The following is a 26,342-nucleotide window of genomic DNA, read 5'->3' as shown; positions in this document are numbered from 1 at the left end:
GACTATACAAGGCAGTCCTCGACGTACGATGACAATTTGTGTGGCTGAGTGAGACCCAATGGTGCTTTCTTTCCCCCCAAGAGGCAACTGGACTTTCTGGGGTTTTTTTTTCCTTTGAAGAGGTTTCGCTTCTCATCCAAGAAGCTTCTTCAGCTCTGACTGGGTGGCGAGAAACGGAAGGATTGATCCTCCTTGCAGACAGCTGGTCATTTGCATCCTTTGAGAGGGTCGTTGAGGCCACTTGGAGGTTTATCTGGGAACGATTTATATTCCTTGCAGGCAAGCTGGTCATTTGCATCCTTTTAGAGCAGTGATGGCGAACCTATGACACGTGTGTCAGTGCTGACACGCGTAGCCATTTGGGGTGACACGCACAGGATTTCATGCGATTCATCCTCGGCTCCTGCACGGCCGCCGAGGATGAAAGAATCTGTGCTGGAGGAACGGGGGGGGGGCGGGACGTGTGATCTCCCCCGCCCACACTCACTGTATCGCCGCCGCCCCTTTCTGAGCGCAGGGGCTGCTGGTAAGGCGTGCGTGCTGTGCGCACACACGTCATCAGCGCGGCGAGGGAGGACCCGCAGGAGAGGAGCGCGGGAACAGTGCGCGCCTCTCTCCAGTCAGGCCGGCACAGAGAGTCTACTCCTGGGACTGTCGGTTACGACCGCACCACAGCAGGGAACTGTCCCCGCTATGAATATTCATATTCTTCGCCCTCGCGTCACTAGGAATATTCATAGCAGGGGCGGGCTGGAGCGGCATGTTGATGAGGACGTGGAGCTGGAAGCAGCCGACTCCACAGCCCTGGTTCACGGCACCCCAAACAAGTTCAATAATATCAAGGGCAACATACGAAATCGACTGATGAACAAAGAAATTACTAAGCAGGTATGTTAAATAATTTGTTTTTGGTTTATTAAATACAATTATATATTGCAATTATACATTTTTGTAGTTTAAACTATAAATTGCGCAAAATTATGTTTTTGTCAAAGTGACACACAACGCGAGTTATGCTCGATTTTTTGCCGATTTTTGACACACCACGCCAAAAAGGTTGCCCATCACTGTTTTAGAGGGTCGTTGAGGCCACTTGGAGAGGTTTATCTCTGTCCTCAGGGTACCCTGAGTGGTGCAAATGGGTGTGGAAGGACCCATTTATCGCAGGACGCAGATAAATGAGTCCTTCCAAGTTGCCTAAACAGCTCGTGGGAGTAGGAATGGATTTCCAGAGGAAAAATTGCAAACTGCAGGAACCATTTGCACCACTCAAGTGACCCTGAGGACACAGATAAGCCTCCAAGTGGCCTCAACGACCCTCTGAAAGGATGCAAATGACCAGCTGTCTGCAAGGAATATAAATCGTTCCCAGATAAACCTCCAAATGGCCTCAACGACCCTCTAAAAGGATGCAAATGAGCAGTTGTCTGCAAGGAGTGTAAATCCTTCTCTTCCCCAAGAAGCAGAAGAAGCTTCTTGGATGAAAAGCAAAATGTCTTCAAAGAAAAAAACAGAGAGTCCAGTTGGCTCCTGAAAAGGCACTTTTGGGACAACCAGAACCTGGAGGGCTGAGAATCTCTATAGACACTTGGCTACGTGAGACATTTGCTAACTGAGTTTGACTTTGCTTGCCACCGTTGTTAAGCGAATCACTGCGGACGTTAAGTTAGTCACATGGTTGCTAAGCAAATCTGCCTTCTCTCTCGACTTGGCTCGTCGGAAAGGTCACAAAAGGGGATCACGTGACCCCCCTAGGACTCTGTCACCGTTATAAACATGAGTCAGTTGCCAAAGGGGCGAATTTTGATCACATGACCGTGGGAAATGCAGCTACAACGGTCGTAAGGGTGGAAAACGGTCGCAAGCCTCCTTTTCCTGTGCCGTTGTAATTTTGAATGGTCACTAAACGAAACTGTTGTAAGTCGAGGACTACCTGAGGTTTGCAGGAGAAGAGAGCCAACTTTTCCCTCTGCTATTTTGACTTTCGGCTCAAAGTTTAGGTAGTCCTCGACATACAACAATCCCTTTTGTGACCCTTCAAAGTTACAACGGCACTGAAAAAAAAATGATTCATGACCATTTTTCACATTTGCGACCTTTGTAGCAACCCTGTGGTCACGTGATCAAAACCACTGGCTCATACTTATGACGGCCATAGTGTCCTGGGGCCGTGTGATTCCCTTATGGTGAGCTTACGGCAACCAATTTTCAATGCGGTTGAAAAGCACCAAATAGCAGGTGGAGAGAAGAGAAAGCAACTTTCTCTGCCGGAAACCTTAAAAAGAGCTGCTAGTCCTCATCGTCCATTTGGGCTGCTGTCAGTGCCTGCACCATTTTCAGAATACATAAAGGTAAAGGTTCCCCTAGCATCTGTGCTAGTCGTTCCTGACTCTAGGGGGCGATGCTCATCCCCGTTTCAAAGCCGAAGGGCCAGCGCTGTCCGAAGACGTCTCCATGGTCATGTGGCCGGCATGACTCAACGCCGAAGGCCCACGGAACGCTGTTCCCTTCCCACCAAAGGTGGTCCCTATTTTTCTACTTGCATTTTTTACCTGCTTTCGAACTGCTAGGTTGGCAGAAGCTGGGACAAGTCACGGGAGCTCCCTCCGTTACGCGGCGCTAGGGATTCGAACCACCCAACTGCCGACCTTTCTGATCGACAAGCTTCAGCATCTTAGCCACTGAGCCAGCACGTCCCTATTCTCAGAGTAGCAATATAAGAAAATGGTTTGCATTGGCTTCTCGTGGGAAAATCTTTCCAACTTCTCACCTTGGGAACTCTTGATGGCCTCCCGTCCAATTTCCCTTCCTGGATGCATCTCCCCGATTTCATCGTTTGAGAAATGTCTACTAACCCTTGCTTACTACTCCCTCTTTTTAAAGCCAGGTGAGCCTTGGGCTTCTGAGGAAGTTGAGCCTGGGTGCCCCAGGGTTACATTCACACAAGACACTAAACCAGGTTAAAAAAAACCACCTTGTATTCATTCAACGGGCTAAGCTTGGTTAAATTGTCATGCTGTGCCAAGAGACTTACGGGCATTCGTTCAGCAACTATTCTAAGTTACAGCAGCCCTGAAGAAGGTGGCTTAGGACCAGTCCTCACACTTATGACCACCGACGCAGAAGTCGGGTTTGCTTAACGACTGCCTGATTCACTTAACAACTGCAGTGGATATGCTCGATAAATGTGGCCAAAAGGACCATAAATTTAGCTACGACTCGCTTGACCCGGCTTAGCGACGGAAATTTCTAATCCCCCATGGCGAGGACACTCCACACTTCTTGAAGCTACGGTGCGAATGTAAGAAACGAGTCCATGCAATCAGCAGGTTAAGCGGCTGTGTGAATGCAACTGTTGGTGGAGATCATCCTCTTCCCATCGATTTGCAATTTATTGCTTTTTTGCACCGACCAAAACCCCTATTTGCAAATCCTTCTTGGAGCGCGCACTGGGATTTCGCCTGTCCTCCGCGCAGGAAGGAGGCGGGTGACCCGCGAACCACTAAATATTGTGCAGGGACTCCAGCTCCCATCGCCTGTCGACCCGTGCGCCGGTGCCAAAAGCCGGACAGGAAGAGGACCTCAATATCTGGACACTTAACGTGTGCCTGCCTTCACCAACCCTTCGCATTCATTTATTGAATTGAATTTTCATTCATTTATAACCACGATGCCAGCCAAGGAGATGTCCGAAGGTTACATCAAGTTTAAACCTCTTCCCACGGGAAGCCTAACAAGCATTTGCTTAGCCAGGATCGGAAACGAGAGGTTGGGGGGGGGGGGTGTCTCCCTGCAGCAGGGAAGATGGTCGAAAGGTTCTCGGTGGCATCTGACAAGAGTCGGAAGGGACCTTGGAGGTCTTCTAGTCCAACCCCCTGCTCAAGCATGAAACCCCATACCATATCACAGAGGTGGGTTTCATGTAATTTTATCACTGGTTTGCCGCGCGCCGAAAATGTGATGGAGCACACCTCCCCCCCAACTTCTGGTGGCAAGCAGTTCCGCTGGCTAATTGTCCTCACTGTTAGGAAGTTTCTCCTTAGTTCTAAGTTGCTTCTCTCCTGGGTTTTATAAGGTACAAATGGGCCTCAATTTTACAACAGTTCATTGAGTGACCGTCACACTGTTGCAGTCACGTCATCAAAATTCAGACTCTTGGCCACTGACTCATACTTACGACGGTTGCAGTGTCCCAGGGTCACCTGATTCTCCTTTGGCGACCTTCTGACAAGCAGACTCAGTGGGGGAGCCAGATTCGCTTAACAACCGGGTTACTAACGTATCAACGGCAGCAATTCACTTAACGACAGTGGTCCCGAAATGGGGCAGAATTGACCTAGCAACAGTCTCACTTAGCGACATAACTGTTGGGACTCAATTGTGGTCAACTGTGCCGTCAATTTATTGCACTTTTGCTGCGCTGCATATCCCACACACAGTTCCCTGGCTTTTGAGGTCAAGAGTCACCCTGGCTGGGGATGATGGGAGCTGCAGTTCCACACCCAGGTTAGGGGGAAGCTCATATAGAGGGTAGATGCAATTCAGAACTGTTTTCCACCCCATGCAAATGGCGGCGTTAAAAATCTAAAAAGCACATCAAAGAGGCAGATTTTCCAGAAGGAAGAATTCAATAGAGTCTTGGGTTCAAATCTCAGTCATAAAAAAGTTTTTCTGCCGTCTAGGATAGGCAAGAGCGAAGGAAGCAGCGTGGCTGGGTTTGTTTAACCATCTAACCTAGATTAAACCATGATCTGGGTCTGCACCTTCCTTTGAACCTAAAAGGCTGAGTTTGCACAACATGCTACACCCCAGGTTGTTAAGCGTGAAGCTAACCATGTAACCAGAGAAACAGGTTTGAATTTTAACATTTCAGGAAATATGTGAAGTAGCCGGATCTAAAAACCTGTACTGAATTTTAATATCAACATTGTGCTGGTTGGACCCAACCATCTCATTTGCATGAATTAACTGGGGTGTTTAATCTGGCTTGTCATTCAGAACCTTAAGGACTAGAACCTTTCCTTTTTATACCCTAAAATCTTATTTATTGTTCAGGGTTTTTTGTTTGTTTGTTTGTTTCCCCTCCAATGAATGCTTCTTTTTTTTTTTCCCCAAAAAAGATTTTAGGAACACAAATAAACTCAACACTATTGTTATTTTAATAGCGCTGCTTAAAGAGTTTTGGAGTCTTTTGAATTCGGGATATTTTGGGGAGATGTTTTGCTGTACTGAATTTTTGCAGGCTGTCTTTTGAAGGGGAGGGAGGGTTGAATAAATTTTATTATAAAGGAAGCCAAATTTTGCTTGATTTTGGGGTCTGGGGAAGATTGTGGGGAAAAAAAATAAATCTAGATTTCCCCCAAGGTTGCAAAAAAAGCTGAGAACCAATTCCTGCGAGGCTGCCTTAATTTAGCTCTGCTGTTGCCACCTCATTGGGAAGATGCTTCCAACCATCAGCCAAAATTAACTATTTTTTCAACCTCGGTCGTGCGAAGATGAGTGGACTTCAATTCCCAGAATCCCCCAGCCGGCAACCCCTCCCCTCTCCCCTATGGGCCAATCTTTTATTTCAGCACAAAAGTGTCCTTTTGCACCGTCCAGAGGTAACCCACAACCCCCCCCCCAATATTGTACTCCAACTCCCATCGTCCGTCATCACATTCCCAACGCTGGCTGGGGAATTCTGGGAGTTGAAGTCCAGCCCTGTCTTCAATTCCAACCAAGGTTGAAAAAAATACTCGCTTGCAAAAAATAAAAATAAACAAGGGCAAAAATCACGCATCCGGATAGACAACCAGGGTGACACAAAGCTGCACACAGGACAATCCAGCTGTCACAATGACCTCCCCCCTCTTTCAAGGGGAGGGGGGCACGTTTTACGGCCCAACCCATCCTGATGTTTCCATCCCTGACCTCCCATTGCAGCCAGGCGCCCGCTAAGTACGGTTTTTTCTCTCTCCAGGCACCGCTGGCAGAAAAAGCCATTGTATCCCAAAAGCGTCTCCCCGTCTTCCTCCAGCCAGATGCCCTGCAGATGTGCTGGCCTTGAACCGCTCTTTGCATCTCCAGCCAGATGACCCACCGATGGGAATCGTGTCCAGAGGCCAAGGACGGGCTGTCCTCCCTTCCTTCCTTCCATCCATCCACCCACCTCTCCCTCTCCCGGGGGAGAGAAGATGCCTTCGCTCAACATCTGGATCGCATCTTGGGGAAGACACACGCACACACACACCGCAGGTTGAGGGGGGGGGGGAACGGCTCTCCGAGAAGCCAACCCTGCAGGGTCGGTGTTTAAAAATGCAGGCAATGAATGGAAGAGAAACCCATGTTTCTTTCTTTCTCCCACCTTCCTTCCTTCTCTCCCTCCCTCCTTTCTTCCTTCCTTCTCTCCCTCCCTTCTTTCTCTTCCTTCCTTCCCTCCTTCCTTCCCTGCCTCCCTCCTTTCTTCCTTCTCTCCCTCCCTTCCTTCTCTTCCCTCCTTTCTTCCTTCTCTCCTTCCTTCCCTGCCTCCCTCCCTCCTTCCTTCCTTCTCTCCCTTTCTTCCTTCTCTCTCTCCCTCCCTTTCTTCCTTCCTTCCTTCTCTTCCTTCCCTTTCTTCCTTCTCTCCTTCCTTCCCTCCCTGCCTCCCTCCTTTCTTCCTTCCTTCCTTCTCTCCCTTCCTTCCTTCTCTCCCTCCCTCCCTTCTCTTCCTTCCCTCCTTTCTTCCTTCTCTCCTTCCTTCCTTCCCTCCTTTCTTTCCCCTACCATCCCAGAAACACGGGTGACCTCCATTTCTTCCCCAAGCCAATCTCTTGGCAAGCCAAAGGCTTTCCAAGCAAGGAAGCACACTCTGCACTCTGCACATGCTCCGGAGCCAAGCAGGGCAAAGGTGGGGGGGGGGAATCGGCTTTTGGGGGGCTCTTTTTGAGCACACAATAGCAGCGGAGAAGACGGCGGGCATCCCTCCGGGGCCGCGCGCGCGGGCGCGCCTGCAAGAAAGCCCAAAGCCGGGAGCGCGCGCAATCCACGGGCTCCCGGCTTCCTCGCGGGGGGCGCGCCCGGATACATGCGCGTGCCCGACGTCCCGAGCAGCAGCAGCAGCAACAGAAGCGGCGGCGGCGGCTGTCACGTTGCAAGCAGCCTCTCTTCGCGATATGGTGGGGAAAAGCGGGGCAAGGGGGGCGAGCGCGCGCCGGCCCGGTGCTCGTGCCCGCCCTCCCCGCGTCTTGCACGGACGTCTGAATGGTGGGGTGGGGGGGCGGCGGCTCTCCCGGATATATTTTTTTCTTTTTGCAAAAAAAACCCGAATCAAGCAATTTTTTTTTTTTTGCAAAAATTATATTTGCAAAAAAATAATAAAGCAAAAAAAAAAAAAAAAGTCCCCGGTCTTTCTTTCTCTCTCCCTCCCACCCACCCCCCGGCGCCCCCTCCTCCCCATCTCCGGTCCGGGTTCGAAATCTGGGCGCCGCCTCTGCCCTCCTCCGCCTTCCCCGCTGCAACGTGCAAAGAAGATGCGTGTCCGGGTTGGAAAGGCGCGTTGGGTTCCTTGCGAGGCTTACCTTATTTGCGGACCGGCAGGGCTTTGAGCTCTTCGGAGCGGGGCGCTGCCTTCCTTCCTGCCGCCGCCGCTTCTGCTTCTTCTCCTCTTGCCCCGCGTGGAGACTCGGCGTCCGCTCCCTGCGGCCCAGGCGGTGGCGCCGCCCTCTCCTTCCTCCTCCGATCGGGGGCGGGGAGACCCAGGATGGGGGAGAGGAAGCGGGAGGGGAGGAGGCGCGGGGAAAAGCGAGGAAATCTGGGTTTCCTGACGGGCGGAGGGAGGGGGGGGGGAGGGAAGGAAGAGCTGCGAAGGGCTTCTGAACATGTGCAGAGCGCCTGGTGGGACGGGGATACACACACACACACACACACACACACCAGCGCTCCTTTTGCAACCCTAACCCTGCAAAACGGAGGAGAGCAGAACGAAGGTTTCCCATTTGATTCTCTGGGTGGTCCTCGGTTTGCAACGGTTTCGTTTAGGGACCGAAATGGCCAGAACGGCGCTGCAAAAAAAGCGCCTTGGGATGGTTTCGCACTTACGGTTGTTTGATTTGCAGCGTCCCCGTGTGGTCCCTTGATCACAATACAGACCCTTGGAAACTTGATTCATAGCTATGACGGTCGCAGTGTCCCGCCGGAGAGGAGGCGCAGGGCAGATCGAGGAAATCTGGGTTTCCTGATTGGGGGGTGGGGGGAGGAAGGAAGAGCTGCAAGGCAAAGGGCTTCTGAACATGTGCAGAGTGCCTGGTGGGTCTGCAGGAGAGCAGAACTAAGGTTTCCCATCTGCCTCACTTTGCGGTCCGAGGACAGGTGGTCCTCGGTTTACAACGGTTTCATTTAGGGACCAAAGTTGCCAGAACGGCACTGCAAACAGCGGCTTGGGATGGTTTCACACCTTGCGGCGTCCCCCCCCTCCGGGCTCTAAATTCAGACGCTTGGAAACTTGATTCGTAGCTACGACGGTCGCAGTATGATCCCCTTTTGGGATCTTCCGGAAGTCAGATTTACTTAACAACCATGCTACTAACTTAACCCTGGCAGCGATTCGCTTAACGACCGCGGCAACTGGAGGCTTTCAAGAAGAGATTGGACTGCCATTTGTCAGAAATGATGCAGGGTCCCCTGCTTGGGCGGGGGTTGGACTAGATGACCCATAAGGTCCCTTTCCAACTCTGTTATTAAGGTGGGTTGCAAAACCGGGGCAAAACTCACTCAGCCACCGTCTCGCTTAGCAACGGAAGTCAATGGGGAAACCCGATTTCACTTCACAATCCTGTTAACTAAGTTAAAACAACTGTAAGTCATTCACTTAACCATGGGGGGGGGGTCGTAAAATGGGGAAAACTCACTTAACAACTGTCTCGCTTAGCAACGGTGGTCCTGAATGGCGGTCGTAAGTGCAGGACTACCTGCAGATTGGCTTTTTTCTTTAAGTGGGGGGGCGAAGCACTTGTTCCGTGCAACATTGAATGTGCCTTTGGGGGGCATGAACTCGCACCTGTTTTAATGGGAAACGTAGTGGATGTTGCATTAACTGGCTAAAGCACTCTGCACCTAGTGCTCCCTGGAGGCAAATGACATTTAATGCAGGAAAACACCTTTGAATGACCTTCCCTTTTCTCTTGAAACAGTGGGGAAATCTGGGTCTTCTTAATTCATCGGAACAGTAGTTTAAAACGCCCCCCTCCCTTCTTTTAATATTGCGCAAGTAAATCTTGGAAGGGAGAAAAGGGGGTGAAAATGTTTGGGACCCTTGCATTTCAGGGCATCTAATTTGAAGGCTGAGTTTACTTAAGGCTAGATTAGATTAGAATAGAATAAGAGAATGAATAGAAGAACTGAATAGAATAGAAGAACCGAAGAACGGAATAGAATGAATAACAATGAATGACAGGATAGAATGTATTTAAAATAGAATAGAATATAGAAAATAAATAAAAACTATGGAGAACAGAATAGAAGAATAGAATAAGGGAATGAATAACAATGAATAAGAATAGAATATATATAAAATAGAATAGGATGTAGAAAATAAATATAAAATATGGAGAACAGAATAGAATAACTGAATGAATAACAATGAATAACAGAATAGAATGTATTTAAAATAGACTAGAATATAGAAAATAAATATAAACTATGGAGAGCAGAAGAATAGAATAAGGGAATGAATATCAAAGAATAAGAATAGAATGTATATAAATTAGAATATAGAAAATAAATAACCGAATGAATAACAGAATAGAACAGATGTATATAAAATAGAATAGAATATAGAAAATAAATATAAACTATATAGAGAACAGAATAGAAGAATAGAGTAAGTGAATGAATATCAAAGAATAAGAATAGAATGTATATAAAATAGAATATAAAAAATAAATATAAACTACGGAGAACAGAAGAATAGAATAACCGAATGGATAACAGAATAGAATGTATATAAAATAGAATAGAATATAGAAAATAAATATAAAATATGGAGAATAGAATAAGCGAATGAATAAGACTAGAATGTATATAAAATAGAATAGAATATAAAAAATAAATATAAAATATGGAAAATAGAATAGAATAAGCGAATGAATAAGAATAGAATGTATATAAAATAGAATAGAATATAAAAAATAAATATAAAATATGGAAAATAGAATAAGCGAATGAATAACAATGAATAAGAATAGAATGTATATGAAATGGAATATAGAAAATAAATATAATATATGGAGAACAGAAGAATAGAATAAGGGAATGAATATCAAAGAATAAGAATAGGATGTATATAAATTAGAATATAGAAAATAAATATATACGATGGAGAACAGAAGAATAGAATAAGCGAATGAATAAGAATAGAATGTATATAAAATAGAATAGAATATAGAAAATAAATATAAAATATGGAGAACAGAATACAATAGAATAAGTGAATGAATAAGAATAGAATATATTTAAAATAGAATAGAATGTAGAAAATAAATATAAAATATGGAGTACAGAAGAATAGAATAAGTGAATGAATAACAATGAATAAGAATAGAATATATATATTGAATAGAATGTAGAAAATAAATATAAAAAATGGAGAATAGAATAACAGAATGAAAATTAGAATAGAATAACAGAGTTGGAAGGCACTTTGGAGGTCTTCTAGTCCAGCTCCCTGCTCAAGCAGGAGACCCTGAATGCCATTTCAGACAAGTGCTGTCTAGTCCAGTGTTTTTCAACCTTTTTTGTGCAAAGGCACACTTTTTTCATGAAAAAAATCACGAGGCACACCACCATTAGAAAATGTTAAAAAATTTTAACTCTTTGCCTATAGGTTGTAATTCCCCCACATTACGTGCAGTATAGTTCCCCCACAGACATACAGCCTTCAGCCATACAGTGTATTACTGAAGGCTGTATGCCTGTGAACTGCCCCACTTCGGTGCTCGGAACACCGAAGGAGACGCGCCGCTGGTAACACTTACCAAGTTGACAGCGCGCGTTCTCCTCGCTGCTCCGGTCCTCCGCGATTGTTGCTATGGGTGCACGCATGGGGCGTCAGTGACGTCCCTGCGTGCGCTACCTCCTGGCGGTCCCCACGTTTTTAAAGTAAACGCGGGACTTAATAGAGGCATCCCTGTGTCCCGAAAGCAACTTTCGGGACACACAGATGTCCCGAGGCAAAAACACCTGGCAGGTGTTTTTCCCACGGCACACCTTGAAAAACACTGGTCTAGTCTCTTCTTAAAAACCTCCAGTTATCTCCCACTTAGTGGGCCAGCCAGGTCCTCCCCCCCCCCCCAAAAAAAAAAAGCTTGGAAAGATGAAGGTTTTATCTCTGGGCGAAATTGAAATTTCAGATTTGCTTGACTGTAAAACTGGATGGAAAGAATCTAGGAAGAAAGCCAGAAAACTTTTAAGAGAGAATCCCAAAGGTGCTTTTTTCAAGAAGCAACTCGATTTTTATTTTTATTTGAAGATGTTTCGCTTCTCATCCAAGCAGCTTCTTCAGCTCTGAGTCAGAACCGAAGAAGCTTCTTGGATGAGAAGCGAAACATCTTAAATGGGAAAAAACACCCAATTGCCTAGTATCTCTCTATATAGTATACTATAGAGATAGTATCTCTATGGACCAGGGTTTCCCAACCTTGGCAACTTGAAGATGTCCGGACTTCAACTCCCAGAATTCCCCAGCCAGCGAATGCTGGCTGGGGAATTCTGGGAGTTGAAGTCCAGACATCTTCAAGTTGCCAAGGTTGGGAAACCCTGCTATAGACCTTAAGAGAAATGAGACAATAAACACCCCAACCTATCAAAAAAGAACTCCTATCCAGGGGACGCGGTGGCTCAGGGGCTAAGACGCTGAGTTTGTCAATCAGAAAGGTCGGCAGTTCGGCGGTTCGAATCCCTAGTGCCGCATAACGGAGTGAGCTCCAGTTACTTTTCCCAGCTTCGAAAGCAGGTAAAAAATGCAAGCAGGAAAATAGGGACCACCTTTGGTGGGAATATAACAGCGTCCCGCGCGCCTTCGGCATTGAGTCATGCCGGCCACATGACCACGGAGACGTCTTCGGACAGCGCTGGCTCCTCGGCTTTGAAACGGGGATGAGCACCGCCCCCTAGAGTCGGGAACGACTAGCACAGATGTGCGAGGGGAACCTTGACCTTTCCAGTTTTCTGCAAAGACACCCCAACAACTTGTGTCTTGCGTCTTTCCCCACTTTTCTCCAAATCCTGAAGGTCGAAGTTCGTCGGCTGCTGTGAGATTTCCCCCCCCCCCTTCCCACGGTTTTTAATTTTCCCACCAACCCCCAACTCCACGATCCGGGGAGGGGGAAGACGGGGCGGGAAAGAACCAAAACAAAACAAAAAGAATTATTATCGTTATTATTAACCCCGAGGGACGACAAAGAGCAGGGGAGAGGGGTGGGGGAATGAGGGGCGGGGGCGGCCTTGAGCATCGCCCAGTGAAGGACAGAGTGCGTGAGCAAGGCGGGTCCTTGTGATTTGGGGAGGGGGAGGGAGGAAGCCTGCCCCTGCAGGCCAGTGGAAGAGATTTGGGGGAGATGGTGGAAGAAAGGAAGTGCAAATGGAAGAAATTGCAGGCAAGGCTAAAACAGCCTATATTGCTTGTCCTTGGTCTAGCAGACAAAAACATTGGGTCAAGTTGAGTTGTGTGAATGAACAGAAGAGCCGGGAGTGACGAGTGACCAGGCGGGGAAGCCAGGAAGAGTCAAACGGGACCAGCCCGTAGTTCTATAGGACGTCAAGAGTGTGCGCCCCCCCCCCAACTTCTAATTCAATATTGATGATCCAGGAGGGGCTGGCCGGCCGCGGGACTGTCTTCGTCTTCTCGTTGCCGGCCCCATTCCGCCACCAGAGGGTCGGGCTCGGGGAGCATAGAGTCTTCTTGAGGGGCGGCGGAGGGGGGTTCCAGAGGCAGCTGTGGGCTAGGGGTGCTGGTGGCAGCCTCGGGGACTGGTCCTGGAGCGGGAGCCTGCGGGAGAAAGGGAGAAAAGGCATGAATGTTATATATGTGTGGACGGCAGCGAGATTTAGCGTAAAAAAAACAACAACGGAAGGACGCTTTTGATTCCCGGAACAGATGAAGGGCTGCAGAAGTTGGTGGGAGTTTAACGGTGATGGCTAAACCGACTTGCTTTGATTAAAGAAAACAAAAAGAAACCGTGAGCCAGTCACGATCGAACTGCTGGCAGTTAATGGAATTAAGTCTGCAATACTGCATTCTAACCACTGTGCCACCACAGGAATAGAATAGAATAAAATAGAGTAGGATTCAGAATAGAATAGAATACAGAATAGAATACAGAATAGAATAAAATAGGATTCGGAATAGAATAGAGCAGAATACAGAATAGAATAAAATAGGATTCAGAATAGAATAGAATACAGAATAGAATAGGATTCAGAATCCTATCCTAGCCTATTCTATTCTGAATCCTATTCTGAATCCTATTCTGTTCTATTCTATTCTGAATCCTGTTCTATTCTGTATTCTATTCTGTTCTGTTCTATTCTATTCTGCAGTATACAAGTCTATAGAATGGAATGGAATAGCAATAGCAATTAGACTTATATACCACTTTCTAGTGCTTTATAGCCCCTTCTAAGTGGATTACAGAATCAGCCTCTTGCCCCCCAACAATCAGGGTCCTCATTTTACAGACAGAAGGCCGGAAGGCTGAGTTCAACCAGGAGCCTGTCAGGATTGAACTCTTGGCAGTGGTCAGGATTAGCCTGCCATATGGCCTTCCGACCCACTGCGCCACCATGGCGCTTAGCCACTGATCGTTAAATGATGGGCAATGTGCATAATCAAACCCTGCTCGGCTTTCTCAAACAGAAACAGGATGCCAATTAAGTACCACATTCGTGCCGGTTTGGGGTCACCTTGGCCAAGAGTCGGATGGCCATTTTATATTTGGGGGGGGTGGGGTTCCATGTTTTTTTTTTTAAAAAAAGACGAGGAATTGTGTAAAAAGGAGTTGGGGGCGAGGGGGGGTTACCTACCTGAGATTTAGGGCTCCCTCCAATGGTAAGTGTCCCCAAGGCGGCAACAGCATTAGTCGCTATAGAAGAGCTGTCCTTTGTGTGGGGGGGCGGAGTTCCGGGCGGGAATTCGCTCTCGCTGCCCCCTAACCCGTTCAGTCCTTTGCGGGTGGGCAAGCTCCACTTGCTGCAGAGACCCTCGTAGACAAAAGGGGAGAGAGTCCCGAGGCTGGGGTGGAGGGGCAGAGGGGTACGTCCGGCGCCCTCAGCCACGGAAGCCAAGGAGCTGGCGCAGGAAAGCTGGCTTCCCAGGAAATGGGGGCCCGGAGGCCACGAGGCGGCGGGGGTCGGCGGGGGTCGCCCGTCGGTCTGGCTTAGCTGGGGCTGGACCAGCCAGCTCTGGCTCGGAGGAGGAAGGCTGGGATCGGATTCTGCGGGGAGAACAAGGCAAGGAGGTCAGGCCAGTCTGGGGATGGGAGCGCGGTGGCTAGGACGTGGTTAGGGCGCTTGGCTGACGTTCGGCAGGCTCGCGGTCAAGACCCAGTTGCTGCTATGGGATGGGGTGTGCTCCCGTCACACCTCCAGCTTCTGCTAACCCCGCTGTTGTGGCCCACAGGCAGCAGATTCGGACAGTGAGGAGGTTGGGGAGGAACATGGGCCAGTCTTGGAGTCTGGGAAGGGCTCTGTGTCGGAGGCAGAGAGGGAGCCAGGGCCGTCTGACAGTTATCAGCTGCCTTCGGAGTCGGAGATCAGTGAGGCAGAGGAACAGCTGGAGCCTGTTCCCAGAGTGCGCATGCACAGAGCGGCCAGACGTAGGGAACAGCTAAAGAACAGGGGTTGACTTGGGAGGAAGGCCACAAGTGGGCGATGAATGGCCCCTCCCGGAATAAATAAAAGAGGAGCAGAAGGGGAGTGGAGTTTGCAGGAGACTTATTAGTTGGCTTCATTGGTTCGTGACTCTCCGAGATTCCTTGCCAGGTTTTGCAAATCTCGGCCTGGCAGCTCTCCAAGTCAGATAAGGTCTGTGACTGTAAATCCTCCCTCGAAAGACTTTGCTGGAGGTGAAGGAGCAGAATTCACAGCAAATTAATAAAAGGGCTTTTGTCGGGACAAGGAGTTGGCTTCGTGTTCTTGGGAAGCCTCGGTCAGAATAGATTCCCGAGACAGCTCGCTGTTTCGCTTGGCAGTGCCAACTGTGCTGGGGGGGAACCCAGCTTCGGAGTGCAGAGAGTGGCACAAGGTGGAAGGAAGCGTGTGTGAACAAGTATTTCGGGGAGGGCAAGGTTGAGTTTCGTTCCAAAGTGAGCCAACCCTGCCAGTTGTTCCCCCAAGCTAAGATTTCGAGCCCAATGTTTCCCTCTTGCTTGTAAAACAGGTACCTTGAAATCAGGTGTGTCCAAGAGGGTGGATAAAAATCGATGATTTAAAAAAAAAATTAAAAAATGATTTTTTAAAAATTTAAATCAGGTTTTTTTCAATTTTTTAATCAAATTTATTTTAATAAAATGCTTTTGGAGTAAAAAAAAAATCCATCTAAAGACAGCTTTCTAGTTAAGATGCATGGATGATTTAAGTTTATTCAGCGTGAAACGGAGCTTAGTTATGTAGCACGAGGCTGTAAATATTCTGCAATATTTACATTTTTGGCTAAGCTCATTCAGTGAATTCAAGCTCTAACATAACATGCACCGCATTGGTGCATTCCCACAATTTCACACTAACCATGAGATAAAATCATGAAACGAAGTTCGGGAATATTCCTTTATCCCATCGTTTTGCAAATCTACGTACACGACAAACTGTACGATTAATTTCTGAAATGTATCTGCACCACCAGGCTCGAAGTGTGAGGAGGAAGCGAAAACAGTAAGAATGAAAGGGAAACTTTCTAAGCAGCTTATAAATACCGTGTTTTCCCCAAAATAAGACAGGGTCTTATTTTCTTTTGACCCCTGAAATAAGCGCTCGGCCTTATTTTCGGGGAGGTCTTATTATTTTTGAGGTGCAGGAGGCGGCGAGCGTCATGGCTGCTGCTGTGTTGCAAAGTTTTCGAGGGAGGATTTATTTTCGGGGGAGGGCTTATTTTAGTGCATGCGCTCAAAAGCCCGATTGGCCCATCCACCAGCCGTCCCATTAAAGTGAATGGGACTGTTGGGGAAACAATAGCGGGTCAGGGGAGGAGCCGCTATGGGACAGAGATGACAGCTGCTCTTTAAAAATTAAAATCAATCGACTTGATTTACCGTATTTTCACGACTATAAGCCGCACTGAAAATCCTAAAATTTGATCAAAAACCGGCAGTGCGGCTTATAACCCGGTGCACTTTATATATGGAGCAGTTTCCCTCCCCAGCGCCCAGGCTTTCTCCTCCATTCGCGCCTCCCGTCCCTTCCACCGTCTGAGCAGTTTCCCTCCCCAGCACCCAGGCTTTCTCCTCCAATTGGTTTTAATGGGGAGGTCCGATGGAATAGCGCTTAATGGGAGAAGGATTAATAGTTTCTCGGGTTCAAGCTGCGGATTCTAACTTTCACAAAGGGAACTAAAGCTGAGCAGGTAATTGCTTTATTAAAGCCGATTCAGTTCGTGGGAGATATTTGGTGCGCTTCTTTGAAAATCTCCCTCCCAATTCTGCCCAACGCCTCCCCGACTTTACTGGACGAACGGTGGGGGGGGGGGTGTATCATGTAGTGCGGAGTGCGAGGAGTGGCAGGTTGCGATTTCGTTAGTAATTGCAAAAAAAACGTGCGGCTTATAACCCAGTGCGCTTTATATATGGAAAAAGTTTGAAAAATTAACGTTAACTGATACTGCGGCTTATAATCCAGTGCGGTTTATGGTCGTGAAAATACGGTAAATCAAATCCACCCAGGCCTCCAACGTTGCCGACTTTAAGAGCGGTGGACTTCAATACCCAGAAGTCCCCCAGCCAGCTTTAAATCAGGCCTCAAGTGCTCCACCCCAACCGGGCTCCCCAATTCTTCCTTCCAATCGCCTTTAGGAAGTGAGGGGATCCGAATGTCAACTCTGAAGCATTTCCTGGGAATTAATTAGGGCATCTGTTGGAATCCTGACACAGGCGACCTTCCAGAAAGTTTTCTTACCTGCCTGAGATTGGGCACCTGTGGTCCCCGGCTCGGTGGGGTTCGCAGCCGCTGGCCCGGCGTTGTGAGCCGTGCTCCCGGGGACCTGTGCGCTGTGCCCGGGGGGGTTATTGCTGAGAGACGAGCCCCCACCACAGTCTGAATCTTCGATGTTGCCTCCGCTGTTGCAGCCGGCTCCGCAGCCTTTTTGCAACCTGCGAAAAAAACAAGAGTTGGAAGGGACCTTGGCGGTCATCTAATCCAAACCCCGCACAGGCAGGAAACCCTATATACCATCTCAGACAGATGGCTGTCCAGTCTCTTAAAAGCCTCTGGGGATGGGAGTATACTAATAACTACTGGAGGCAAATTGTTCCACTGATTAATGGTTCTCACTGTCAGGAAATTCCTCCTTATTTCTACGTTGCTTCTCTCCTTGTTTAGTTTCCATCCGTTGCTTCTTATTCTGCCTTTAGGTGCTTTGGAGATTAGGTTGACCCCTTCTTATTTGTGGCAACACTTCAAATATTGGAAGACTGCTATCATGTCACCCCCCATCCTTCTTTTCCCTAGACTAGCCATACCCAATTCCCGCAACCGTTCTTCATATGTTTTAGCCTCCAGTCCCCTCATCATCCTGGTTGCTCTTCTCTGCACCCTTTCCAGAGACTCAACATCTTTTTTGTATCAACTAGAGATACCCAATTCATCATCTATCATCTAGATGATTTCATCTATCAACTAAACATGCTCAATTCGAGCATCCGTTCTTCTTACGTTTTAGCCTCCAGTCCCCTCATCAACCTGGTTGCTCCTCTCTGCACCCTTTCCAGAGTCTCAACATCTTTTTTATAGTGTGGGGACCAAAACTGGATGCAGGATTCCAACTGTAGCCATACTAAGGCTTTGTAAAGTGGCAGAAAAGGGGGGGGGCATGTCCTTAGGATCGCCCCGGTTGCAGCAGGCACCTCTCAAACCGTTGCAAAAGACCTACCCTGTGAAGATGGGCCTTTACAGCCCCTTCTCACCTCCCCTGCCAAAAGTCGAAGAAAGAGGTTTTCCCGGCCCTTCCAGGGAAGGAAATGGGGAGACTAGTCAATCAATCAGAATAAGAGCTGGAAGAGACCTTGGAGGTCTTCTAGAGCAGGAGTCCCCAACCTTTCGGGCCCCAGGGACCACTAGATTCATAATTTTAAATCCCACGGACCACTAATATGATCTGCCTAATGAATGACTGGGTGGGCGTGGCTGGATGGTCATGTGACTGGCTGGGCATGGCCAACTCGATGTCACTCACGTTGAGGGGCGCCTCGCCAGCCTTTACTCGCCCCTCCCCTCCCAGCCACTCCTCGCCTGCCCGCCGGGGCTCCTTAGGGCCCCAACAGGAAGCAGTTGCCGGAGCTAAGCAGCCACCAGGAGAAAGAGTTGGCAAAAGAGCTCAGTTCAAATTGGATCTGACCGAGAAGGAGGCTCAGCAGAAGCACCTCACTGAGGACTAGGAGCATAGGCTTTCCAAGCAAAGGGAAGGCCTGCGGGAATGTAAGGACAGGTACCGGCGGCTGGAGGCTCAGCAGGCTGAGATGGTCAGCCAGTTCCAGGCCATGATGCAGCCCCACTGGAACGAGGCCCTCCGGCTCTTCGCCACCAGTGGCGCTTCCCTCCAGCCTTCGCCCAAAGCCCCCCACCAGGAGGCCGAAGCAGACCCCAAGTCAGAATTTCTGCCCCCCTCTTCCCCCCCCAAACACCCCGAAGGGGGAGACTCTCTGCAGCAACACAATCATTCATTGCACGTATCCGTCCCAGGGGCCGTAGACTGATTTAGTGCAATATAAAAAATGCAAATAATTTTTCTGCGGACCATCAAAATTTTCTCACGGACCACCAGTTGGTGATCACTCTTCTAGTCCAACCGCCAGCTCAAGCTGAAGACGTCAAGAAGTCCGCTCAAGAAGTCGTCGGATGGGACCCCAAGATTTTGCAAAGCTTCTGCCACCCCCCAAAGCCTGCCTCACTAGTTTTGGCCGGCCAATGTGGACCGGGCCTGTTTCCTTTTCCTTCCTGCAGGAGCAAAACAGGCAATCCTCACCCACAACTGAACCACTGGGAAAGGAGGGTTCGATCCTTCCATTCATCCCCAATTCCCAGCCTCACCTCTCCCAGCTCCGAATGAACCAGGCGGAGATGTTGTGCAAGCTAACGGGGCCGCCCCAGAGCGAGCGCAGCTGCGGGTGGCTGCCGGCGTAAGACGTGGTCAGCGGGGAAACGTAGATGGGGTAACCGATGGGCTGGTCGCAGGAGGAGTTGATCATGTTGCGCAGCGCCTGCTTGGCGTTCTGGATGCTGCCGCGTTCCGGGTTCCGATTCCGGAGGAAGACCAGCTCCTGCTGCTGTCCGGCCCATAAGCCCCGCACGCATTCCCTGTTCACCTGGGCCAGAGAACAGGAGGAAAGATTAGATGAGATTAATAGATTGATATAGCAATAGCAGTTAGACTTTTATACCGCTTCATAGGGCTTTCAGCCCTCTCTAAGCGGTTTACAGAGTCAGCAACTTGCCCCCACAGTCTGGGTCCTCATTTCACCCACCTCAGAAGGATGGAAGGCTGAGTCAACCTTGAGCCGGTGAGATTAGAACTGCTGAACTGCAGATAACATTCAGTTGAAGTGGCCTGCAGTACTGCACCCTAACCACTGTGCCACCTCGGCTCTTAGATGATAGATAGATAGATAGATAGATAGATAGATAGATAGATAGATAGATAGATAGATAGATAGATGATAGATAGATAGATAGATAGATAGATAGATAGATAGATAGATAGATAGGAGAGAGAGATAGGAGAGATAGGTAGAAAACAGACAGACAGAAATAGATTGCTAGAAAAATATATAGATAGATAATATAGATAGATAATAGATAAAGATAGATGGTGGATAGATAGATGATTGTTAGAGATGATAGATATAGAGAGATGAGATAGGAGAGATATATAGGAAAGATAGGTAGAAGACATAGATAGATAGATAGATAGATAGATAGATAGATGATAGATAGATAGATAGATAGATAGATAGATAGATAGATAGATAGATAGATAGATAGAGATAGAGATAGAGATAGAGATAGAGATAGAGATAGAGATAATGGATGGATGGAAAAATATATGAGATAGGAGAGATTGGTAGAAGACAGATGGATAGATAAATAGGTAGGTAGAAAGATAAATAGATTGATAGAAAAATATATACATAGATAACAGATATAGATAGATAATAGATAAAGATAGATGATGGATATAGATGATAGATAGATAGATAGATAGATAGATAGATAGATAGATAGATAGATAGATAGATAGATAGATAGATAGATGATATAGAGAGATGAGATAGGAGATAGATAGGAGAGATAGGTAGAAGACATAGATAGATAAATAGATTGATAGAAAGATATATAGATATATAATAGATATAGATAGATGATGGATGGATGGATGGATGGATAAATATATGAGATAGGAGAGATTGGTAGAAGACATAGATGGATAGATAAATAGGTAGGTAGGTAGAAAGATAAATAGATTGATAGAAAAATATATACATAGATAACAGATATAGATAATAGATATAGATAGATAATAGATAAAGATAGATGATGGATATAGGTGATAGATAGATAGATAGATAGATAGATAGATAGATAGATAGATAGATAGATAGATAGATAGATAGATGATATAGAGAGATGAGATAGGAGAGATAGGTAGAAGACAGATAGATAAATAGATTGATAGAAAGATATATAATAGATATAGATAGATGATGGATGGATGGATGGATAAATATATGAGATAGGAGAGATTGGTAGAAGACATAGATGGATAGATAAATAGGTAGGTAGGTAGATAAAAAATAAATACATTGATAGAAAAATAAATACATAAATAACATAGATAATAGATATGGATGGATGGATGGATGGATGGATGGATGGATGGATAGATAGATGGAAAAGCGCCCTTGGCAATCACTTCCAATCTCCCTCTGTCCTACCTTGATGACTCGAAAGCCCAGGTATCTCTTGTTGAGCATGATGATCTTGTATTCGTCACTGGCGTCATCCATCACGTGGCGAAGGGCCAGCAGGGCGGGCGTGTTGGTGAGGATGGCGCTGCGCCAGGCGGGATCCCCCTCGTGGGAAATCACCATTTTCTCCTTGTTGGACTTGATGGCGTCGTACAACACCGCCAGGTCGTCGTATTCATCCGGGGAGGTGAAGTGGTCCTTGGGAAGGAGGAAGGGAGGTGTCACATCAATGGGAAGGGAGAGGGGGAGAGAAGGATCCACCCCTCCATCTCCGGGGAAGAGCATCCCCCCCCATTCCCAGAATTCCCCAATTTGCAGCATTTCTCAATCTGCAGACTTCAACTCCCAGAATCCTCAGCGGTGCCCCTCCATAAATGTAATAAACTTCCAGGCATTTTGCTGGATATCTCTTCTCTTCTCTTCTATTCTCTTCTCTCTCTCTCTCACACACACACTCACACACGCATTTCTTTCTTTTTCTTCCATTCAACTGTGTCACATTCTCCTGGATGACTCCCAGCTTGTCTTCTTGACAAAAACATTTCTGAAGGGCTTTGCCATTGCCTCCTTCTTAGGGTTGAGAGAGTGGCTGGCCCAAGGCCACACATTTCGCTTTGCGGTCCTAGGGGTTGGCCCAAAATCACCCAGCCGGCTTTCATGCCTTAGGCGGGACTAGAACTCACCGTCTCTTGGTGATTGGACCAAAGTCATCCAGTTGAGTTTAATGCCTAAGGCAGGACTAGAATTCACTGCCTGCTGGTGATTGGCTCAGTTACTCAGCTAGCTTTCATGCCTAAGGCGGGACTAGAATTCACTGTGTGCTGGTGATTGGCTCAGTTACTCAGCTAGCTTTCATGCCTAAGGCGGGACTAGAATTCACTGTCTGCTGGTGATTGGCTCAGTTACTCAGCTAGATTTCATGCCTAAGGCGGGACTAGAATTCACTGTCTGCTGGTGATTGGCTCAGTTATTCAGCTAGATTTCATGCCTAAGGCGGGACTAGAATTCACTGTCAGCTGGTGATTGGCTCAGTTACTCAGCTAGCTTTCATGCCTAAGGCGGGACTAGAATTCACTGTCTGCTGGTGATTGGCTCAGTTACTCAGCTAGCTTTCATGCCTAAGGCGGGACTAGAATTCACTGTCTGCTGGTGATTGGCTCAGTTACTCAGCTAGATTTCATGCCTAAGGCGGGACTAGAATTCACTGTCTGCTGGTGATTGGCCCAAAATTACTCAGCTGGCTCTCATGCCTAAGCCAGCACTAGAACTTACTGTCTCCTGGTGATTGGCTCAAAGTCACCTAGCTGGCTTTCATGGCTTAAGGCGGAACTAGAACTCACTGTCTCCTGGTGATTGGCTCAAAGTCACCTAGCCGGCTTTCATGCCTAAGGCGGGACTAGAACTCACCGTCTCCTGGTGATATCTCCAAAGATAGCCAATTGGCTTTCATGCCTAAGGCGGGACTAGAATTCACTTTCTCCTAGTGATTGGCCCAAGGTCACCCAGCTGGCTTTGTGCCCAAATCAGAACTAGAACTCACGGTCTCCCATTTTCTAGCCAGTTATCTTCACCGACTCTCTCAAGCATTTCCACTCCCCCCTGCCCCTCAAAAACCGAGGGAGGGGCTTTGCAGTCAAAGGAATCGGAAAGGGCAGGATTTACCTGGTGCAGCTTCAGAGACATGCGCACGCCAGGCGCCACCACCTGGTGCAAAAGATCCATATCGGCAAAGACCCATTCGTCCCGGGGCGACGTGATGCGGAAGTCGCCCTTGAACAGGGCATGCAAACCGTAAAGGAAAGGCTCCAGGCTATCGGAAGAGAGAAGGCGGGTCACACTCAGCCTCTGACTGCACAAAGACCATCCTGGGCGATGGGAGCCCTGGGGGCTCTCTGAGCTTGGAGGTTTCCCTGCAGACGGTTCCATGACCCAACTAGGGAACATCATCAGAGCTCGAAGGGAGGAGGAGGAAGAGGAGGAGGAGTGGGAGGGGTAGGGGGAGGAAGAGGAGGAGGAGAAGACAAAGTAGTAGAAGCAAAAGTAGTAGTAGTAGTAGAAGAAAAAGTAGTAGAAAAAGTAGAAGTAAAAGTAGTAGCAGTAGTAGTAGAAGTAGAAAAAGAGGAGGAAGAGGAGAAGTAGTAGTAGAAGAAAAAGTAGTAGTAGTAGAAGAAGAAAAAGTAGAAAAAGTAGTAGAAGTAGTAGTAGAAGAAGTAGAAAAAGAAGAGGAAGAGGAAGGAGGAGCAGAAGGAGCAGAAGGAGTAGTAGTAGTAGTAATAATAATAGTAGAAGAAGAAAAAGTAGTAGAAAAGGTAGTAGAAGTAGTAGCAGTAGTAGTAGAAGTAGAAAAAGAAGAGGAAGAGGAGGAGAAGGAGAAGAAGTAGTAGTAGAAGCAGTAGTAGAAGAAAAAGTAGTAGAAGTAGTAGTAGTAGTAGAAAAAGAAGAGGAAGAGGAAGAAGGAGCAGAAGGAGAAGAAGAAGTAGTAGTAGTAGAAGAAAAAGTAGTAGAAGTAGCAGTAGTAGTAGTAGAAGTAGAAAAAGAAGAGGAAGAGGAAGGAGGTGCAGAAGGAGAAGACCAATAACAATAACAACAACTGTGGGGTCCTTGGTGCTCTCTGAAATCTCTGCTGGTGTTTTTCCTGCAGGCGTTTCATGACCCAGCTAGGTAACATCATCAGAGCTGGAAGGGAGGGTAGTTTGCAGAAGGGAGGAGGAGGAGGAGGAGGAGGAGGAGGAGGAGGAGGAGGAGGAGGAGGAGGAGGAGGAGGAGGAGGAGGAGGAGGAGGAGGAGGAGGAGGAGGAGGAGGAGGAGGAGGAGGAGGAGGAGGAGGAGAACTGTGGGGGTCCTTAGTGCTTTCTGAGCTTGGTGGTTTTCCTGCAAACGTTTCATGACCCAGCTAGGGAACATCATCAGAGCTAGAAGGGAGGGGAGTTTGCAGAAGGGAGGAGGAGGAAGAGGAGGAAGAGAAGAAGGAGAAGAAGAAGTAGTAGAAGTAGAAGAAGAAGTAGTAGAAGTAGAAGAAAAAGTAATAGAAGTAGTAGTAGTAGTAGTAGTAGTAGTAGAAGAAGAAGAAAAAGTAGTAGTAGAAGTAATAGAAGAAGTAGTAATATTAGAAGTGGCAGAAGAAAAAGTAGTAGTAGAAGTAGTAGTAGTAGAAAGAGTAGTAGTAGTAGAAGAAGTAGAAGAAGAGGAAGGAGGAGAAGGAGAACAACAATAACAATAACAATAACAACTGTGGGGTCCTTGGTGCTCTCTGAACTGCCGGTGGTTTTCCTGTAGACGTTTCACGACCCATCTAGGTAACACTATCAGTGCTGGAAGGGAGAAGGGAGGAGGAGGAGGATGCTAACTGAGGGGTCCTTGGTGCTGTCTGAGCTTGGTGGTTTTCCTGCAGACGTTTCATTACCAATGTAATCATCATCAGTGATGGGAGGGGGGAGGAGAGAGAGCAAACCCCACTCCCCTTTAAAACTGATAGTGTTACCTAGAGGGCTCACGAAACGTCTGCAGGAAAACCACCAAGCTCAGACAGCGCCCAAAAACAGGTCCATCCTCGAGGGAACCAATATTCTCCGTGGGGCCCTTGTTGCTCTCAAATGAGTTTCCCTGCAGGCATTTCCCGACCACGCTAGGTAACACCATCAGGGTCAGAAGGGAATCGATCCGAGAGGGGTCGGGAGAAGCGAAGGCACGAAGGGCTTCCTCTCACCTGGCTGACATGCTGTGGGAGGCCGTTCCGAGGGCTCGGCGGCCCAGGATGCAAAGCCCGAAGCACAGGGTGACCAGGCGGGAATTCCACTCCCGGTCCACGGCCTGCAGGAGGAGGGAGACCATAGGCGGGAGGTGAATTTTAGGTCCACCGTGAACCCCTTCTCCAGAAATTGGGGGGGGGGACTTGTCAGGTTCCCAAGCCAGGTGTCAGATAATCCTACCCCCCCCCCCCCCCCGTCTTCCCTCCAGCTCCCGACTCACCTTCTCCCTGCGCCCGGAGCAGTACTGAATCCAGTCGAGGTAGATGTTGCAGAAAGAAGTCAGGGAGATTCCCGCCATGCGGTGGTCGTAGTCTTCGTCGATGTTCAGGTTGAAGGTGGGGTCGCTGTCGGCGTAGTTGAGGGCGGTGCAAGGCCGGAGGGCTTCCTGGATGCCTTCGTTCCCCATCCACTCCTCCAGCTTCGGGGAGCAGGTCACGTAGTAGATGATGCTCTGCGGGGAGAGGAAAGGGGGCAGCGAGGGAGGAAAGGAAGAGAAACAGGGAGGGAGGGAGGAAAGATAGGTTGCGAAGAAAGAAGAGAATGGGATGGATGGATGGATGGAAGGAAATGGGAGGGGAAGGAAGGAAAGAAGGAAGGAAAGAAGGAAGGAAGGAGGGACGGAGGAGGAAATGGGAGGGAGGGAGAGAGGAGGGAAAATAAGGAAAGAAGGAGGGAAGATGAAGGAAGAAAGGGAGGGAGGGAGGGCATGGGAGGGAGGAAAAGAAGATGGGAAGAAAGAAGGAAGGAGGTAATGGGAAGGAGGGAGAGAGGAGGGAAAATAAGGAAAGAAGGAGGGAAGATGAAGGAAGAAAAGGAGGGAGGGAGGGCATGGGAGGGAGGAAAAGAAGATGGGAAGAAAGAAGGAAGGAGGTAATGGGAAGGAGGGAGAGAGGAGAGAAAATAAAGAAAGAAGGAGGGAAGATGGAAGGAAGAAAAGGAGGGGAGGGAGGGCATGGGAGGGAGGAAAAGAAGATGGGAAGAAGGAAGGAAGGAAGGAGGTATTGGGAAGGAGGGAGAGAGGAGGGAAATAAGGAAAGAAGGAGGGAGGAAGTAATGGGAAGGAGGGAAAGGGGAGGGAAGATGAAGGAAGGAAGGGAGGGAGGGCATGGGTGGGAGGAAAAGAAGATGGGAGGAAGGAAGGAGGTAATGGGAAGGAGGGAGAGAGGAGGGAAAATAAGGAAAGAAGGAGGGAGGAAGTAATGGGAAGGAGGGAAAGTGGAGGGAAGATGAAGGAAGGAAAGGGAGGGAGGGCATGGAAGGGAGGAAAAGAAGATGGGGAGAAGGAAGGAAGGAAGGAGGTGATGGGAGGGAGGGAAGGAAAGGGAGGAGGGAAGATGAGACGGAAGGGAAGGAAAGAAAAAAAAAGAAAGAGGAGAGAAGAAGAAAGGAATGTGAAAAGGAAAGGAAGAGA

At 48.0% G+C, this 26,342-nt stretch overlaps 2 protein-coding genes across 2 annotated transcripts in view; both read right to left on the bottom strand.

Moving 5' to 3' along the window:
- SIPA1 (signal-induced proliferation-associated 1) overlaps positions 1–7,665 on the bottom strand; it is a 67,395-nt gene extending 59,730 nt beyond the window's left edge. Inside the window, exon 1 of the mRNA XM_087705320.1 lies at positions 7,539–7,665. The gene's annotated coding sequence lies outside the window, so the exon portion shown is untranslated. The remainder of the gene's footprint in view (positions 1–7,538) is intronic.
- Positions 7,666–12,376: 4,711 nt separating this feature from the next.
- The window catches only part of PCNX3 (pecanex 3), a 67,067-nt gene continuing 53,101 nt past the window's right edge, over positions 12,377–26,342 (bottom strand). Inside the window, 8 exon segments of the mRNA XM_087705319.1 lie at positions 12,377–13,003; positions 14,038–14,447; positions 17,119–17,312; positions 19,249–19,523; positions 21,150–21,380; positions 22,845–22,992; positions 24,889–24,992; positions 25,152–25,382. Coding sequence (XP_087561445.1) covers positions 12,806–13,003; positions 14,038–14,447; positions 17,119–17,312; positions 19,249–19,523; positions 21,150–21,380; positions 22,845–22,992; positions 24,889–24,992; positions 25,152–25,382 — 1,791 coding nt within the window. The 3' untranslated portion in view covers positions 12,377–12,805.

The sequence above is a fragment of the Thamnophis sirtalis genome, unplaced genomic scaffold, assembly GCF_051295495.1.
Source record: "Thamnophis sirtalis isolate CommonGarterSnake01/CBP01778 unplaced genomic scaffold, rThaSir2_p1.2 scaffold_2, whole genome shotgun sequence".
NCBI lineage: Eukaryota > Metazoa > Chordata > Lepidosauria > Squamata > Natricidae > Thamnophis > Thamnophis sirtalis.
This window is presented reverse-complemented; position numbering and strand designations above follow the sequence as displayed.